Raw genomic sequence first — 17567 nt, 5'->3', positions numbered from 1 at the left:
TTTTGAGATGGAGTTTCTCTCTTGTTGCCCAGGCTGGAGTGCAGTGGCACTATCTCAGCTCACTGCAACCTCCACCTCCTGGGTTCAAGCGATTCTCCTGCCTCAGCTTCCCAAGTAGCTGGGATTATAGACATGCACCACCACGCCCAGCTAATTTTTTGTATTTTTAGTAGAGGCAGGTCTACTAATGTTGGCCAGGCTGGTCTCAAACTCCTGACCTCAGGTGATCCACCTGCCTCAGCCTCTCAAAGTAGTGGGATTACAGGCATGAGCCACTGCGCCTGGCATCTTTTCTTTAATTTTAAAATTTAAGTTGTATACATGAAAATGGCAAGGAAGAATCCCACAACCATCCTGTGTATTCCCAGATAAGCAACATCCATGCTTCTCCAGCCAGGTAGACCGCTTCGGGACTCGGGCTGGAAACACCTACTGGGCCTTGCAGGCCTCTCCCTGTGCAGCCTACACAACCCTAATGAGCCTGGCCTCAGGGAAACCTCAGTGCTGGCCTCAGTGCTGGTTATGGGTTTGCATGGACGCAGGTGTGAATCTGGACTCTACCACTTACTCTCTGTGTGTTCACAGGAAAAGGAAAGAATGGCTTTTCCTCATAAGCACAATGGTGTCAGGAACAATCCCCTCTTCCTAATATTAGGTAAGATAGGGTGGGATTGTGCATGAAAAGAGCTGAGCCGAGGTAGGAGACAGGGTGCATGTGCCAGAAACGGTAGGTGCTAATCCAAAGGTGGGTGAGGAGAATCTTCCCTCCAACCATCTTGGCTCTCCGGGCACAGTGCTGTTACCTGGGATTTGCTGCCCCCCTCCCCCCACCCCGCACACCTGCCCCAGGAAGGGGAGGAGACTCAATGGAGAGCATCAGACTAGAGACCAGGGCTGGGACCAGAGCTGGGAGCCTAGAGCAGAAGCCAGGTCCAGAGAGGGTCAAGAGGAGGGGACAGCCTGCAAGGGAACCAAAAGGAGCCCCTGGAGGACAGGAGGCAAGTGACCATCAAGGAACCTGAGGAGGAGGCTCGGGAGCAGAGGATCCGAAAGGCTGCAGGGCCTAGACCTGGATCTCAGCACCGGACTGGCCCCATGTCCTAGTCTGTTCATGGTTCAGGGTCCTCCTCCTTCTGTGATGGTCACAGCATGTGCTCCTGTGGTCCTTCCCCGGTTGCCCTTAGGATGCAGGAGCTTACATAGCTTCAGAGTGACCTGAAAGCTGCTGAGTCAGCGATGCCCTGCCCCATCCCTTCCTGAACTCAGGCCGCCCATGCTACCCACATCAGTGTCACTGATTAAGGAAGTTCTCTGCTGTGTCTTCCCGCAAGGTTTGGTTTTGATTCCTGCTCTGACAACAGCCCTACGTGGACACTGTGGAGTGACAATGGGGAAAGCCTGCCTTGGCCACACTTCAGCCACTTTGGGGATCAGGGACCAGGAAGGCAGAAGCACAGGGGACAGGTGGAAGGACAGGTGTCCACACCCTGGAGAAAGGCCTTGAATAAGACTCTGCACCCCCAGAGAGTAGGCTCCAGGGCAGCCACCCCTACGTCCCCCACTGCGGCCAGCACAGGGCACGCCTGCTGCATCCAGGGCAGTGCAGAGAGCAGAGTGTGTCCTATGCCTTGATCCCAGACCCTGGGAAAGGAAGGAGACAAACATGCCAAGCTCTTGTTTGTGTCAGTCCATCTATTTATGGCAAACTGGAGCAAGAAGTGCTTTCATCCCCATGCCCCCTCTTGAGGAGATGCTAAAGGCTCTGAAATTTACCTAGACCTGCCCAGGCCCCCCCCAGCGAACAGAGTGATTCAGGGACACAAACCCCATCAGAAGGGTCACCCTGTGCCCTTTCTCTCACCTCCAGGCCCTGCAGAAATGTGGGGAAGCTGTGCTCCTGCCCCAAGTGAGCCCCTGAGTCCCGGCAGCAGGCCTGGCTTCATCCTTTCCTGGGTCCACCTGCTGCACCCAGCACAGCTGCCCCTGGAGGAACATTCATAAGTGCCACAACCTGGCACAGAAGGGTGAGTTCCCCGGGACTGCCGTGCCCCCTGCCAGTGCCCCACCCTGCACACCCACATTCCTCTGTGCGCTGAAACCTGTCTCTCTCAGGACAGCAAAAAACCAGTGACAGCTGGCCCCTTCCTGGTCCTGTTGAGGTCAGGTCAGGACAGAGTGTGTAAGGCATCCATAGAACCCGGGGGAGACTCTAGGCTCATATCAGTGCTGCAGTCCTCAGAGTGATGGGGATAAGAGTGTGGCCATCCCTCGGCCAACTGCAAGGAAGAAGAAAGCAGACTGTGCCCCTTCCTGCGGACCGACAGCTCCTCCCCCATTTCGGCCTCTGTAACACTGAGTGAAAATGAAAGACCCCACATCCCACTGGAGTTTCCGCTGGAGCCCAGGAAACGTCCCCAAGGACAGGAAGAAGCTGGTTCCCCATGTGGGCGGCAGGGATGGGTGCAGGGAGAATGGCCTCCTTCACAGGTGCAGGTGTTGCCTGAGAGTCACCCTGGTCCCCTGTAAGGGGGGACAAGGCAGGTGCCCAGCAGGGGTTCAGACTATTGAGGGACAGACCAGAGCAGAGGGACCCTGGGCAGGTGCTGGGATGCACAGCCCGGGTCACCCTGGGACCAGAATGGAGGCCCCACTGGGGTCTGGAGTCCGTGCTGCCCTGTACCGAGGTCCCTGCTCTGCCACCACTGTGGGGCCCTGACCCCCTCTACAGCCCAGAGGACCACAGGCTGCCAGTTCCCAGCCCAGTTCTCAGCAGTGTCATGGGGCTGTGTCCAGTCCCCTCCCCAGGACCCATAGGGCTGCCAGGTCATGAGCAAAGCTGTGAGTTGAGGCCCAGGGAACAGGGGCCTGGGCCCTGGGGAGGTGGGGTTCTGGGGAACAGGAAAGATCTCCCTGGGACCTGCCCTGTGACACGACTAACTGTGGAGTTCTCTCACCAGGGTCAGGCCCTCTGGCCTCCCCTACACTGGCCCCTCTGCCCAGAATGACTGCACATTTTTTATCACTTGCTTCCAATGAGTGGAGTCAGAGCTGCTATCAAACCCAGACATACAAGCAAAGGGCAGCTTTGCCAACCAGGTCCCTCCTGCAGACAAAAGCACAGGGCAGCTTTGCCAACCCGGTCCCTCCAGCAGACAAAAGCACAGGGCAGCTTTGCCAACCTGGTCCCTCCAGCAGACAAAAGCAAAGGGCAGCTTTGCCAACCCGGTCCCTCCTGTGCTCGCCCTTGCGTGGGAAACACCACAGCCCTCTGCTCAGGGCGGGGCTGGGGTGTGCCCTGGAGTGCTCTGGGGCAGCTGGAGGAGGTTTCTTTCTGTCAAGACTCTGTCACTGTGTGTGCGTATGTGTGCATGTGTGTTGTGTATGTTGTGTGTGTGCGTGTGTATGTGTGAGCGTGTGTTGTATGTGTGTGTTGTCTGTGTTGTATGCATGTGTGTGTTGTGTGTTGTTTGTGCATATGTTTTGTGCTGTTTGTGTTGTGTGTAGTGCAAATGTGTGTGTTGTGTGTGTATGGTGTGTGTGCATGTGTTGTGGGTGCATGTGGTGTGTTGTGCATGTGAGTTGTGTGTGTGTGTCTAGGCCAGAGAAGCAGTGAGTCATTTCTGCCCAGGAGCAGCTGCCTGTGAGGCCCGTTCTTGGTCATGTGTGTGGCTTCTGAGGACTTTCCAGAAATTGTGAGGTGGGAGCCGCCTGCTGTAATCAGGCACATAAGTCACATGTCCCAGAGTTGGGAACCAGCACAGAAGGCCTGGGACAGACCCCAAAGTGAAGTCACAACCCTGACACCTGCCGCCCTGACCCTGGGCTCCCTCACTGCCTCTGGAGCCTCCTGTCCCCAGGGCTCAGCTCCCCTCCCCTCTATAGCTGGGCTCTGCCTCCTGGGCTGCTCCCCAGACCCCAGCCTGGACACCTGCACTCTCCCTGAGCTCCTTCCCCTGCCTGGCCCTGTCCCACACTCAGCCATGGCCTCCCCTGGGCTCCCTGTCTAGAGGGGTGGAATCAGGAAGGGGTGGACACAGGGCTGCTCCCAGTGGCCCCTGACTGTACATGTGGGTTCCTTTTCTGCAGGGAGACAGGCTGCTGTCCTCTTCCTGTGGGGCCTGTCCCTTCCAATCACTGCATGGGTGGTGAGTGAGGGTGGGGTCTGCATTTAGGTTCCTCTTCTGTGAGGTTTAGCTAAGTTTTCTGGCCCTAGAGGGAAGTAGTGTGACCTTTGTCCACTTCAGGTCCACTACAAAAGGAAAGGCAGGTACGCATTTGCTGGTGTTGATGTAAACACTTGCAATTCATGATACAATTACTGAGCCAAAGCAGTTATGGAAGATTCTTAATGTTTTATTAGTCTAGATACGAAGCCAATTAAAGTAATCATTTCATTGATAAATTGAATTAATTAATTAATTGAAACAATTCTAAGAATATTGAGCATAATCTTACTATTGTATATTTGGAACATAACAGACATTTTCAATTAATTTTTATTTTTTTTTTGAGACAGAGTCTAGATCTGTTGCCAGCTGGAGTGAGCGGTCTCGGTGCACTGCAATCTCCGCCTCCTGGGTTCAAGTGCCAGCCTTCCCAATAGCTAGGATTACAGGCAGGTGCCACCAGGCCCAGTTAATTTTTGTCTTTTTCACCATGTTGGCCAGGATGGTCTCCATCTCCTGACCTTGTGATCCGCCTACCTCGGCCTCCCAAAGTGCTGGGATTACAGGTGTGGGCCACAAAGCCTGCCTCAATTAAAACTAATTCACTCTGATTCTTTAAAGAATCTACTTGTGAGGAGCCCATTGCTTTGCTGGCATTTGTGATCAGCTGGAGATGGTGGTGAACAGTCTGGTTGCATTTCTTGGAAGAAGATCTTTTATTCTGCTGCTCAGCCCAGGTCTCTGCCTTCCTTAGAGACTGAGGATCATCCATCGGTTTCCCTGATTCAGGAAGAGCAGGGGAGTTGAATGGAGCAGGGACTCAGAGAGTAGAAAGAGGGCACAGGGAGGAGCCCTGGGGACAGGGACAATGATGGGAGAGGAGGGGGGACACGGGAGATGGGAGAGAGAGGGAAGCTGTGAGAAGGAAAGGGAGAGACAGAGCTGGGCGCCCTTGGGGGAGCAGGGAACCCAGAGGAAGCTCTGAGCAGAGGGGAAGGCAAGGCCCAGGGGGAGAGGAGAGGAGGGGAGGCCGATGGGGCACTGGGCAGAGGGAGGGAGCCCTCACCTGGAGAATGGCCTGCAGCCTCCTACTCAGGGCTTGGCTGTGCTCATCTAGTCCCTCCCAGGGCTGGAAGGGGTGTCCTTGGTGATCCACAAAGGTGTCCCAGCAGTGCCTGAACTCTGAAAAGGGACAGGGGAGATAAGTCACGTTCCCCTGTGGGAAGGAGGCACCGAGGGCCCTGACTCAGGACAGATTTCCACATGCTGGTTTCAGTTCCTCCTTTCCCTCCCCCTCCCCTAGGGACTTCCCTCCTTCATCAGACACTTCCTTCCCTTTGGAATCTGGGACACCCCAGTTCTCATTCTTTCTGGAAGCCCCAAGTCCTTCTTCCACTTCCAGCCACCCTCCCCGCCCTTCCCAGGCCCCCATCTCCTTGCCTGGCCTCTTTTCCCATAGACTCCAAAGTCAGGCGCAGAGTGCAGCCTTCGCCTCTGCAGGCAGCAGACCAAGGCCTTTCCTATTCTTCTCATGGACCTCTCCTGCCCCCACCCACCCCACCCACCCCACTGGAACCTTCCCTTCTCACCCTCAGAGGTCATGATGGAGACTTGGGCCCCAGCATTCTGCAGCATTTGCAGCCCCTCCTCATATCTTGGGCGACAATCATAGATGCGGGCAGCGAAGATGCGCAGGTTCACGTGTGGGTTCTCTTGAAGGAATTCAGCCACCTCCCGGGCACAGCTGAAGCAGGGGCTCCAGGAGATGAAGCAGGTGACCCTGTAGGTCTGGGCCGGGTCCAGCCGCCAAGAAGGAACCCGGTCCAGGAAGCACCTCTCTGCATGGCGGCCATCAAAACCACTGAGAAGATTCCTAGCCTAGAAAAGGAAACCAATTGTGAGGTCATACCTTGTGAACAGGGAGGGAGGGCCTGGACCAGGTACGGCTGGGGAGGCAGGGGCCTCCAGGACAAAATTAGAGGGGTCACCAAAACCCGTTATTAGGATGAAGGATTTTCTGTGCAATATTCAAAGTATCAAATGTTATGCAAAGGTCCCAAGATAAGCAAAACATTGTCTATTTAAATACAAACAAATCGAGCCAGGCGTGGTAGCTCACATCCAGCACTTTGGGAGGCTTAGACAGGTGGCTCACCTGAGGTCAGGAGTTCAAACCAGCCTGGCCTACATAGTGAAACCCTGTCTTTACTAAAAATACAAAAATTAGCCAAGCTTGGTGGCGCATTCTTGTAATCCCAGCTACTCGGGAGGCTGAGGCAGGAGAATCACTTGAACCTGGGAGGTGGAGGTTGCAGTGAGCCAAGATCTTACCCTTGCACTTCAGCCTGGTCAACAAGAGCAAAACTCCATCTCAAAAAATAAATAAATAAATAACCCAGATCAGTAGCAATGACGTTTTATTTTGCCCCAGCTCCGATATATACAGGACAGCACTCTCCTGTCAGTCTCTATTTAAAATCTTCGTTTTTATTCACCATAGCATCCCATGACCCAGGTACCTTCCCACTTTGGAGAAGTGCATTAAATTTGCTTTTAAAAATACTGAATTAATTATTAAATTAAAATATGTTTTCTCTAATTACTGAGCATTTGAAGCCCCCTTCAATGTCATACCCAAGGTCAGAGCTTTCAACACCCTCACTCCAGGCCAGTCCTACAGGGAGGGGCTACAGAGATGGGCGCGGGGAGGAGGGGCCAGCTGAGCCCCAGGATCCTTGGCCTGTTGCCCCTGAGTGAGTGTGATTCCTTCAAAGGGAGGTAGACCAGCTCTATTTATCAACTCCCCGACCTCTATCCCATCTGCGGCCCATAATTCTAGAAGCTTCTATTCTGTGCCACAACCTATGCTGAGCCCAAAGGTGACATAGACTTAGGCCAAAGGGGATTCCACAAAAGTCATGGGGAAGAGAAGACCAGCAGGACTTACTCCAAAGTGGGAAGGTCCCTGAGTCGTGGGATAATTGTCATTGCCGTGACTTATAGAAATATGGTATTTGCTCCAAACTTCAGAGAAAAGGACTTTCCCCTAAGACTAGAAACTTATCAAGCTGGGGACAGCAGGGCAGCAAGGACTGTGATTGTGATGGGGACAAGGACAGGGAAGGACTCCATTCGGAGAGGACACAAAGTGGAGTGGATGACATGGTTTGTGCTGAGAAGGGGCTGTGGGTCATTCCTGGAGGAGTCCCATTGGTTAGGCAGTTATGGGGACTGGAGCCCCTGAAAGGACATTCTAAGCTGGGCGTGGTGGCTCATGCCTGTAATCCCAGCACTTTGGGAGACCAAGTCAGGTGGATCATAAGGTCAGGAGTTCAAGACCAGCCTGGCCAACATAGTGAAACCCTGTCTCTACTAAAAATACAAAAATTAGCTGTGTGTGGTGGTGTGCACCTATAGTCCCAGCTACTTGGGAGGCTGAGGCAGGAGTATCACTTAAACCCAGGAGGTAGAGGTGGCAGTGAGCCAAGCTCGTGCCACTGCATCCAGCCTGGGCGATAGAGCGAGACTCCACCTCAAAACAACAACAACAAAAACAGACATTTCAAGCAGTGTGTATGAGTCCAGCAAGGCCCATATTTTGCTCACAGAGCCCAAAGGAGCCCCCAGTTTCCAGCACCAGAATCAAGTGGAACTTGGCCTCTCTAACCAGGGGCTGTGCTGGGCAGGGGCCAGGGAAGATCGCCCCCCTGGCTCAGGGCCTCTTGGCCTGTCCTGTCCCGGCTCCTCCCCAAATGCTGGCCATCCCTGCATCCTGATGTGGGCCTGTTCTGGCCTTGCTGTGGGCTCTACCCTGGTCAGGACAGAATCCCTGGTGGGCCTCTCCTGCCTCAGCCTCTCTCCCCGCAGGATGTAGCCCAGGAGCAGGCACTGGGGAATCCTGGCCTTGAGACATCGGGTCGGCCCTGAGTCCTCAAATCCCACCGTTCTGAATCATTCCTGGGGAGAGCTGCGTCTGTGAGGAGGGGATCCTGGGAGGGTCTCAGGAAGCACTTTGCCATCAGGCAGGCTCGACCCCACCTGGCCGTGGAAGGTGACTGAAGCCGAAGTCTCCCCCAACGGTGGGGTCGGCAGCAGCAGCTGCTGCAGAAAGCACAGGTGGCAGACACTCTGCGGGACACCACGTGTACCACCGAGAACCTTCTACCTGTGAGAGTCCTTGGACTGGGAGGGCACTGCCTGGATGCGGGTAGCTGGGTTGCTCACCTGATTGCATAGAAAGTCCCTCTGCTCAGTCATCAGGTCCCTGGTGCCATCGGGACCCTGGCACTTCACCTCATAGCACAAGTAGGTCTGGTGCCGTCCAAAGACCTCAGGGTTATTGGTAAAGTTTTCAGTGAACGTACGTGGACCCATCAGGGGTCTGTGGACAAAGGCAGGGGACACTCAGCTGCTCACTCCTCCCCTGCACCCCCTACTCCTTCCTGTGCTCCCCAAATACTGAGGCACTTGTCAGAGGTGGGGCTTCCACTCACTTTGTGGAGGCCACTGATCCTCTCTCTCTGACCTCTTCTGGGGTATTATCAGGAAGTCAGCACAGCCCTGGGCCTATCTAGGTCTTGTCAGGGTCTCCCAGGGTCAGGTTAGTGTCCTCAGGCCCTCTCCCCGGGGTCTCCTTCCCTGGCCTCACCATGCACCCCTCGCTGCTGGCACTGCTTGTCCTCAGCCCCTGCTGGAAGTGGACCCGCTGGGGCTTCCCTCCTGTCTGTTGGGTTAACACTACCACACCCAGCATCAGGGCAGAGACACTCCTGAGTGGGATCACTGGGGAGAGGAGCCTGCTAGGGACTTCTTTTAGGATAATTCATAGGATTTTCCACATCCCTTAGGATGCCCTGAGGTCTCCCAAATGTGCCTCTCAGGTCAGTTGGGGTAGCTCAGGACTCCTGGGCTGGAAACACCAGCCCCACCAGAAGGCCTCTCCCAGATCCTCTCAATGCATCCTGACATAATCAGAATTAGAGAAATCTCTGTTTGGAGACAGCAACAAAAGAAAGAAAGAGAGAGAGAGAGAGAGAGAGAGAGAGGAAGGAAGGAGGGAAGGAAGGAAGGAAGGAAGGAGGGAGGGAGGGAGGGAAAGAAAAGAAGGAAGGTGGGAAGGAAAGAAGGAAGGAAGAGAGAGAAAGGAAGGAAAAGAAGAAGAAGGGGGAAGAGGGAAGGGAGGGAGGGAAGAGGTAGAGAGGGAGGAATAGAAAGAAAGAAAGAAAGGAAAGGAAAGAAAAGAGGAGGTGGAAGAAGAAGGAGGAGGAGGAAGAGAAAGAGAAGGAGAAGAAGGAGGGGGAGAGGGAGGTAGGAAGGGAGGGAGTGAGAAGGGAGGGTAGAAGGGAAAAGAGAGAGAGAGAGAAAGAAAGGGAGAGAAAGGAAGAAAGGAAAGAAAGAAAGAGAAAAGAAAGGAAGAAGAAGGAAAGAAAGAAAAAGAAAGGAACAGAATCTGTTCACTACTGTTCTCAGTAGACCTGGGGATGAATCTGGGCTCTAGCCCTCACTTGCTTTGTGTTCTCAAGGAAGGGAAACAAGACTTCCTCATAGCAAAGTGGTCCTACAACCAACTTCCTTTTCTTAATATTAGGGAGAACGAGATGACACTGAACATGAAAAGGGCTTAGGTCCAGAGACAGGGTACATTTGCAAGAAATAGACGCTCATGCAGAGTCAAGCAAGGAGAATCCCCACTCTGACCATCTTCACTGGCTGGGGCACAGCACCATTATCTACCGGGTTTTCAGGCTTCCTGTGCACCTGCCCCAGGAGGTGGAAGGATGCATGGAATTGGTACCATTGGTGGAGAGACCAGTGCTGGGACCAAAACTGGAAACCCAGACCAAAAGGCCAGGTCCAGAGAGAGGGTCAGGAGGAAAACAGAGGCCCCAGGGGTTTGAGGGTGAGAGGTGAGTGCTCCTCAGAAAAGCTCAAAGAGGAGGCTGAGATACAGAGGGGCTCAGACGGGCCTCCCATACCTGGGCCTGGATGCTGGGCTGGCTTCCATGTCCTCGTCCCTTCTCGGTTCCTGGTCTGTGTCCTCTCACTCCTGAGACTTGCTCAAGCTGTGATGTTGAGAGCTTCACCGACATTCTCTTAGGACTTGGGAGCCTTAATATATCATCAGTAACCTGGAAGCGCTGAGTCAGTGATACTCTGCCCCACCCTTTCTCCAACTCAGGCCATGCATGCCACCCTGTCAGCATCAGAACAAGGAAGTTCTCTGCCACACCTTCGGGCCAGCCTTGGTTTTGATGTCCCCACTCTGACAACAGACCCACCGGACACTGTGGAGTGACAATAGGATATAGGCCCAACCATACTTTGCTCCCTTTGGGCTGCAGGAATCGGGAAGGCAGGAGGGCAGGGGACAGGTGAGAGGGCAGGCAAGGTCCTCAATAAGACTCAGCATCCCCAGAGAGCAGCCTCCAGGGCAGCCAGCCCTGTGTCCCCCGCTGCGGCCAGTGCAGGACGTGCCTGGTCCAGGCTCCCTGGCACCTGCCGCATCCCAGGCTCTGTTAGGTTCCTGTGTCCTCTTCCTTGGCTGTGGATGAGAGACCAGGAAGTCCTGCATGCTCCTATGCATCAGTGTATCTAATAATTGCAAACTAGAGCGAGGGGTGTTTTCACCCCCATTATCCAGAGGAGATAATAAAGGCTCTGAAAGGTACTGAGACTTGCCCAGGCCCTCCCAGCGAACAGAGTCCCCAGCAGGGACACACCCCTACTCAGAAGGGCCACCCTGTGCCCTTTCTCCCACCTCCGAGCCCTGCAGAAATGTGAGGGACACTGTGCCCCAAGTAAGCCCCTGAGTCCCAGAGGCAGATCTGGCCCTGTTCTCTCCCAGGTCCCCCTGCTGCACCCAGCACAGCTTGAGTGAGGACCAGTTTCACTTTGGCCCAGCACACTTGAGCGGGGACCAGTTTCACATGAGTGGGGACCAGTTTCACTCCAGCTCCTGGACCCCAGAACTTCCATAAGGGCCACAACCTGGAACCTCTGGGTGAGCTCCCCAGGGACTTATGTGCCCCCCCCCACTGCCCACACTGTCCACATCCACAACCTTTCGTGCATTAGGGCCTGACTTTCTCTGGGCAGCAATGTCCCAGACACAACAGGCCCCTTCCTGGTCCTCCTGCGGCCAAGACAGGGCAACGTCTGTAAGGCATCAGGGGAGACCAGAGGTGGTTGAGAGCACGCACCTTCCCTAGCCCAACTGTGAGGAAGACGGAAGGAGAGTTCACCCTTTCCTGGGGAAGGACAGCCCCTCCCCCATCTCTGTCCCTGGAATGTTGGCTGAACAATCACTCTTAGGTGGAAAATGTGATAAAATCCCAGGTCTTGCTGGAGTTTCCACAGGAGCCTGGGGAAGGTCTGAGGGGAGAGGAAGAAACTGGGTCCCCAAGGGGGAGGCAGGAGAATAGCCTCCTTAACAGGTGCAGGCTTCCCTGGGATTTGCCCAGGTCCCTGTAAGGAAAATTGGGAAAAGGGCATGTGCCCCACAGGGGTCCAGACTGGGTGAGAGGGACAGACCAGGGCAGAGGGACCCTGAGGTGGGCCCTGATTGCTGGGCCACTAAGCCTGCGTCACCCTGGGACCAGAATGGAGGTGCCATTCGGGTCTGGAGTCCACCATGCTGCTATGTATGAGGTCCTGGCTCTACCACACTGTGGGGCCCCACCCCGCTACATCCCAGACAGACCACAGGCTGCCAGTTCCCAGCTCAGGTCTCACCAGTGTCATGGGGCTGCATCTAGTCCCCTCCCCAGGACCCACAGGGCTCCCAGGTCATGGACAAAGCTCTGAGATTAGGTCCAGGGAAGCTAGGAGTCTGAGGAGCTCAGAACAGAAAGGGATCCCTGCTCCTGTGCCCCCACAACCCCCACAGGGTGACACGACAAAAGGGACCCTTCCTTGGGATACCCCAGACACACCCAGATGCTTACTTCAACACTGCCCATGGAGCAGGCGAGGGGAGTGCTTCTACATCCACCTGCTTCTCTGGCTTTGATTCTGGGCTCTGACAACAGCCCTGCCCTCCTCATCCTAGAAGCAAGTGACCACAAAAGCCAAAAGATTGCTCCAGGCAAAGGGGCCAAGTTGGTGGGGGTACAAAGGGTAGGGGGGCAGGGAGGTGGAGGGGGTGGCTGCACCTGCCCTTGGACAGGAGACAGTGCTGTCCTCCCAGGGTGAGGCCCTCTGTCTCCCATGCCCCCTGTGCCTCACTGTACAAGCCACGCACCCATGCAGGGCTCCAGAGAGGAGAGAAGAGAGGGTGTTGGGGGATCCCCACCAGCAGAGAGGGAGGCCAGGACCTTCCCTGGCCGAGGGTGGGCAGGGGCAGCCACTGCTTGGGCATCTGCAGCCCAGACATGAGTGCAGTGGCCTCTTTGCCCAGAGTGACTACATTTTGTTCATTTTTCGGTCACTTGCTTGAAGGGATGGTGCTGGGGCTGTTGTCAGAACCCAGAAATGAAAACTAAAGGATCAGGTTGATGACGTGGTTTCCCCGGCGCTCTCCCCTGTAAGAATTGCTGAAATCCTCTGACTTGGGGCAGAGCTGAAGTAGGCATCTGGGTGTGTCTGGGGAACTCCCCGGAAGGTTCCTTTCTGTCCTGTCATTGTCTGTGTGTGTCTGTGCCTTGGCCACGAGAAGGGGCTGGGCCTGTTTGCTCATGAGCAGCTGTTGGGGAGGCCCACTGTGTACCACATATGCGGTTCCTGAGGTCCTGAGGCGGAACCCCGCACTGTATCTACCACCCCTTGGGGCAGAGAAGGAACCCAGAGAAGGAGGAGGGACGTCCCGCCTCGTGGAAGCCCAGGAATCAGAGAGACCAGTGTCCCTTGTGCTGGGGTGGCACAGTGGGGTCCCTCTCTCCCTCCCCACCCCCATGCTCCTGGTCAGCCTCCTCCTGCTCCAGCCCTGGTTGCCAGGGCCTGGCCCCCACCTTCCCTATGGGGTGGGACACTGGTGAGCCACATATTCACAGGGTACCCTCAGCGCAGAATGAGCACTGAATGTCAATGCATGTAATTGACATTCACACCGTTCACTTGACCAGTCCATCCACTCCCTCCCGGATGCTGGGAGAACCTTCTGGAAAAGCCTACTTGACATGCCTGGTATCCTTGGCCTCCCGACAAGTCTGGACCACTGATCCCACATGGTAAAAAGGGACCCTCCCACAGGATACTCCCAGACACAGCCAGATGCCCCATAGAGAAGGCAGTGGGCAGGTCCTGGCAGTCCTGACCCCTCCCAGTCCTCCAAGGGAAGCCTCCCCAGCTGTTTCTGCTCCTCGGCCCTCCGACACCCCATGCCATCCCCAGAGGGCCTGGGCTGCCCCTGCGTGGTGAGCTCTGGGCCAGTGAGAGCCGGGGGCCCTGCTCTCAGCACCACCCTCCTCCAGGGGTGGAGACTGGGGCCTTGGCTCTGTGAACTCCTGGGTCTGTTTCTGGATGCAGCTCAGCTCCCTCTGCTGTGCACACAGTCGGTGCCCAGCATGTGCACGATGGCTCAAATGGGTGGTGTAGGAGTCTGGGCTGGGAAGAGGGCCTGGCTTCCACCTCTGGCTCTGGATGGAGAGGGCATCAAGCTCACAGCGTCACCCATGTTGCTCAGCCCAGCTTATGCTGGGCAGAGGTTCTCTCGCTGCTCCTGTCTTGACTGTATGGTGTCTTCCGCTGCACAGAAATTTCATTTACAATCCAGTCAAATATATCACACTCTCTTCCCTTGGGCTCATGCCTAAGGTCATGGTTGTGACCTTCCTACATGTAGAAATTCTTACCTGTCTCTCTACGGTATGTCGCTTCTCCAGGGAAGACTGCATGCCAACCTCGTGGAAACACTCGGTGCAGAAAAAGTGGCATCCCTGTGGCAGGGAGGTCTGGGGGCCATAGTGTTTGGCATTGTGTCTTGCCTCATGCCAGCTTTCTCAAGTGCAGGATGGCAAAAGCGTTTTCCTGTATTTCCTCCAATCCTCTTGCATATGTCAATAAATACACATGTGTGAGACCCACACGCACACACACACACACCACCAAACCTTTGTTGAGCCGAGTGGGTGATGCTCCCTCAAGTGCACCAAGCTGATGTCCTCCTCAGGGCTTTTGTGCCTGCGCATGGGTCACTTTCCACGGGCTGTTGGAGCCCAGCTTCTCCCATGACAGCCCGTGCGTCTGCCTCCCTCCCGGGCACACAGCGGGAACACCAGCCCTGCCCTCCTCACTGGGAAAGCCGTGCACAGGTAGGTGTTCAGTATTGGATGAATAATTCACACGAATGTACCCTGTTCAATGCACCAACTGTAAAACTGCGGGGGTCTCCCAACATTCCTTGGGACACACGTTAGAATTCACGGGCCACGCAGGATGGCTGACAGTTTGCTTTTCTGACCTCTTATTTTTGTCCTCTTCAGCCATGGTCCTTGCCAATGCCCACTCTTCCAATACCAGCATGAAAGCCCCAGTGTCTTGTTTTGTTTTGAGACAGAGTCTCGCACTGTCACCCGGGCTAGAGTGCAATGGCACAATCTCAGCTCACTGCAACCACCGTCTCCCAGGTTCAAGTGATTCTCCTGCCTCAGCCTCCCAAGTAGCTGGGATTACAGGTGCACATCACCACATCTGGCTAATTTTTTGCATTTTTAGTAGAGACAGGGTTTCATTATGTTGGCTGGCCAGACCCATCTTGAACTCCTGATGATCCGCCTGCCTTGGCCTCCCAAAGTGCTGTGATTACAGGTGTGAGCCACCACACCCAGCCACTGAAGCTCTTTTTTTTAAAAGTCTGCACAAACTGCACCAATCCACAACCGTGAGCGTCACCCAATTCTCCTCCTTACTAACGAGGAAGCACATGGGTGGCCCAGAAATAAAGAATTTAAGCAGGCACTCTCTAATGAGATTTTTAAAATTGCTACTCATAGGCAATATGACCTTCCTCGATGGCTCCCAAGTGGGCAAGAATGTCACCGCCTCGCATTGTGCCGTCTGCCAGAGCACAGCTCACGTCCAATCCAAAGGGGAGAAATTTCTCCTTGTGTCTTCAGAGCTTCTGTCTGAGCATCCGTCCACTCGTCCACACACATGCTTCTGATTGCTATAGCTTTATAATTGTATTGAGACTTTGCACCCTCCATGCACACACTTCTGATTCTGTAGCTTTAAAATAGTATCGATTTTTTTTTCTTTTTTTTTTTTTTTTTTTTTTTTTTGAGATGGAGTCTGGCTCTGTCACTCAGGCTGGAGGGCAGTGGTGCAATCTCGGCTCACTGCAACCTCTGCCTCCCAGGTTCCAGTGATTCTCCTGCCTCAGCCTGCTGAATAGCTGGGACTACAGGCGTGAGCCACAACACCAGGCTAATTTTTGCATTTTTAGTAGAGATGGATGTTTACCAGGCTTGTCTTGAATGCCTGACCTCAGGTGATCCACCTGCCTTGGCCTCCCAAAGTGCTGGGATTACAGACGTGAGCCACCACTCCCAGCCAAAACGTAAGATAAATTTTTAATTAAAATTAATTCACTCTAATTTTTAAAATAATTTACTTGTCAGGAGCACATTGCTTTGCTGGCGTCTGTGATCAGCTGGAGATGGTGGTGAACAGCCTGTTTGCATTTCTTGGAAGAAGAGCATTTATTTGGCTGCTCAGTCCAGGCCTCTGCCTTCCTTAGAGGCCGAAGCCCCTCCATTAGTTTCCCTGATTCTGGAAGAGAAGGGGAATTGAATGGAGCAGGGGGCGAGATAGTGGAAAGAGAACACATGGAGGAGGCCTGGGGACAGGAACAATGAGGGGAGAGGAGGGAGGACGCGGGAGGTGGGAGAGAGAGGGAGGCTGTGAGAAGCTGGAGGCAAACCCTGGGACCTTGGCGGCAGAATGTTGCTTAATCTTCCCCCCATCCCCCTAGGTGAGCAACTCTTATTACCCCCCACTTCCAGACGAGGATGTTGAGGCTCAGGCAGGGGATGTCCCCTGACCAAGGACACACAGGAGGAAGTGGCAAAGGGCATGGTGGGCCCCTCACCCACCTCTGGGGACGTCCATGTGATTACTGCACCCTCAGCCCCTTCTGTGCAGCTTCCTGGATAGACGCCTCCCTGGGTAGCGCAAGCACCCCCCTCCCAGGCTCTGTCCTCCCTGACTACAACACCAGTTGATGTCTTTGCCCTAGTGTTGGAAATAGATGCTCGGTGCCTCAAAGAAAAATTAGCACTGATATAAAGGATCTTTCAGCAATGCAATTTTTACCTCCCAGACTGCAGGAAGGGTACTCTCGATAGCCATCTTGCCACAAAAGTATCCTCGTGGGTACTGTTTTTTCTTTGTGGCACCAAGCATCTATTTCCAACACCCGGCAAGATCTTTCCGACAATTGATCATAAGAAACTTTCTAGCCTCATACTTTGCCTTGGAAGTAGGGCCACTGTGGCATTTTTCATGAGGACCAGGACGCTTTTGAGAGTGACAGGGGTCCTATCATCCATGGCAGGGACAGCAGGCTTAGAACAGCCCCATCCAGGGCAAAAGGGACACAGGTACACCCTATTCATAGGGAGCCTATCAATTACTATTACATGGACCGGGAGCTTGAGGCTCTGAGATGTCCCGAGTATAGATCCAGGCATGCCACCTAACCTTAACTCCCTCCCCCACACCAGAAGAACCCCTCGCTCACATGGGGGCCGAGAGGCTTAAGCGAGAAGATGCTACTCACATGCAGCCGCAGAAGAGCCTCCATTATTTCTCTTACCCCACCCCCATTTCTCACCCCCCCTTCTGTGAAGTCTCATCACTAGTAAGCAATGAATTCAAGTGCTAACACTGAATTCACTGGTATCAGGGTACCTGACTCATTTGGCACCTTTGTGACAGTCAGAGAAAAGCACCCTGCTCTGTACAGACACATTTCTCAGGCCGGGCGAGGTGGCTCACGCCTGTAATCCCAGCACTTTGGGAGGCTTAGGTGGGTGGATCACCTGAGGTCAGGAGTTCAAGACCAGTCTGGCCAACATGGTGAAACCCTGTCTCTACTAAAAAAAATCTACAAAAATTAGCCAGGCGTGGTGGTGGGTGCCTGTAATCCCAGCTACCTGGGAGACTGAGGCAGGAGAATCGCTGGAACCTGGACGACAGAGGTTGCAGTGAGCCGAGATCACACCACTGCACTTCAGCCTGGGTGACAGAGTGAGATTCCATCTCAAAAAAAAACCAAAAACAGAAACAAAAACAAAAACAGACTCATTTCCCCAGGTGGCAGCCTCTACGCATTCTCCTTGTGCAGTGCCAGGCTGAGCAACTGCACATGGCAGCCCCGACTGGCTGACAGTGATCCTGGCAGTTAACATCAGTACTTCAGTCCCTAGCAGCCCCAAGACCAACGTCTCTCCTCCACCTACAACA

The 17567-nt window shown here is 54.3% G+C and overlaps 1 protein-coding gene across 2 annotated transcripts in view; it reads right to left on the bottom strand.

The window, feature by feature from the left end:
* Positions 1–10322, bottom strand: part of APOBEC3A (apolipoprotein B mRNA editing enzyme catalytic subunit 3A) — a 50647-nt gene extending 40325 nt beyond the window's left edge. The window contains exons 1-5 of one of the 2 annotated variants that reach the window (XM_017509036.2): positions 10142–10316; positions 8391–8547; positions 5756–6044; positions 5233–5348; positions 4337–4946 (exon numbers count right to left, since the gene is read on the bottom strand). In XM_017509036.2, the coding sequence (XP_017364525.1) occupies positions 4917–4946; positions 5233–5348; positions 5756–6044; positions 8391–8547; positions 10142–10170 (621 nt within the window). In that variant the 5' untranslated portion in view covers positions 10171–10316 and the 3' untranslated portion in view covers positions 4337–4916. Of the gene's footprint in view, positions 1–4336; positions 4947–5232; positions 5349–5755; positions 6045–8390; positions 8548–10141 lie in introns of those variants that run through there. The other variant, XM_017509037.2, reaches the window with a different exon arrangement.
* Positions 10323–17567: the final 7245 nt, after the last annotated feature.

The sequence above is a fragment of the Cebus imitator genome, unplaced genomic scaffold (genome assembly GCF_001604975.1).
Source record: "Cebus imitator isolate Cc_AM_T3 unplaced genomic scaffold, Cebus_imitator-1.0 Scaffold404, whole genome shotgun sequence".
Lineage (NCBI taxonomy): Eukaryota > Metazoa > Chordata > Mammalia > Primates > Cebidae > Cebus > Cebus imitator.
Note: the sequence above shows the minus strand (reverse complement) of the source record. Positions and strands in the feature narration are given on the sequence as shown.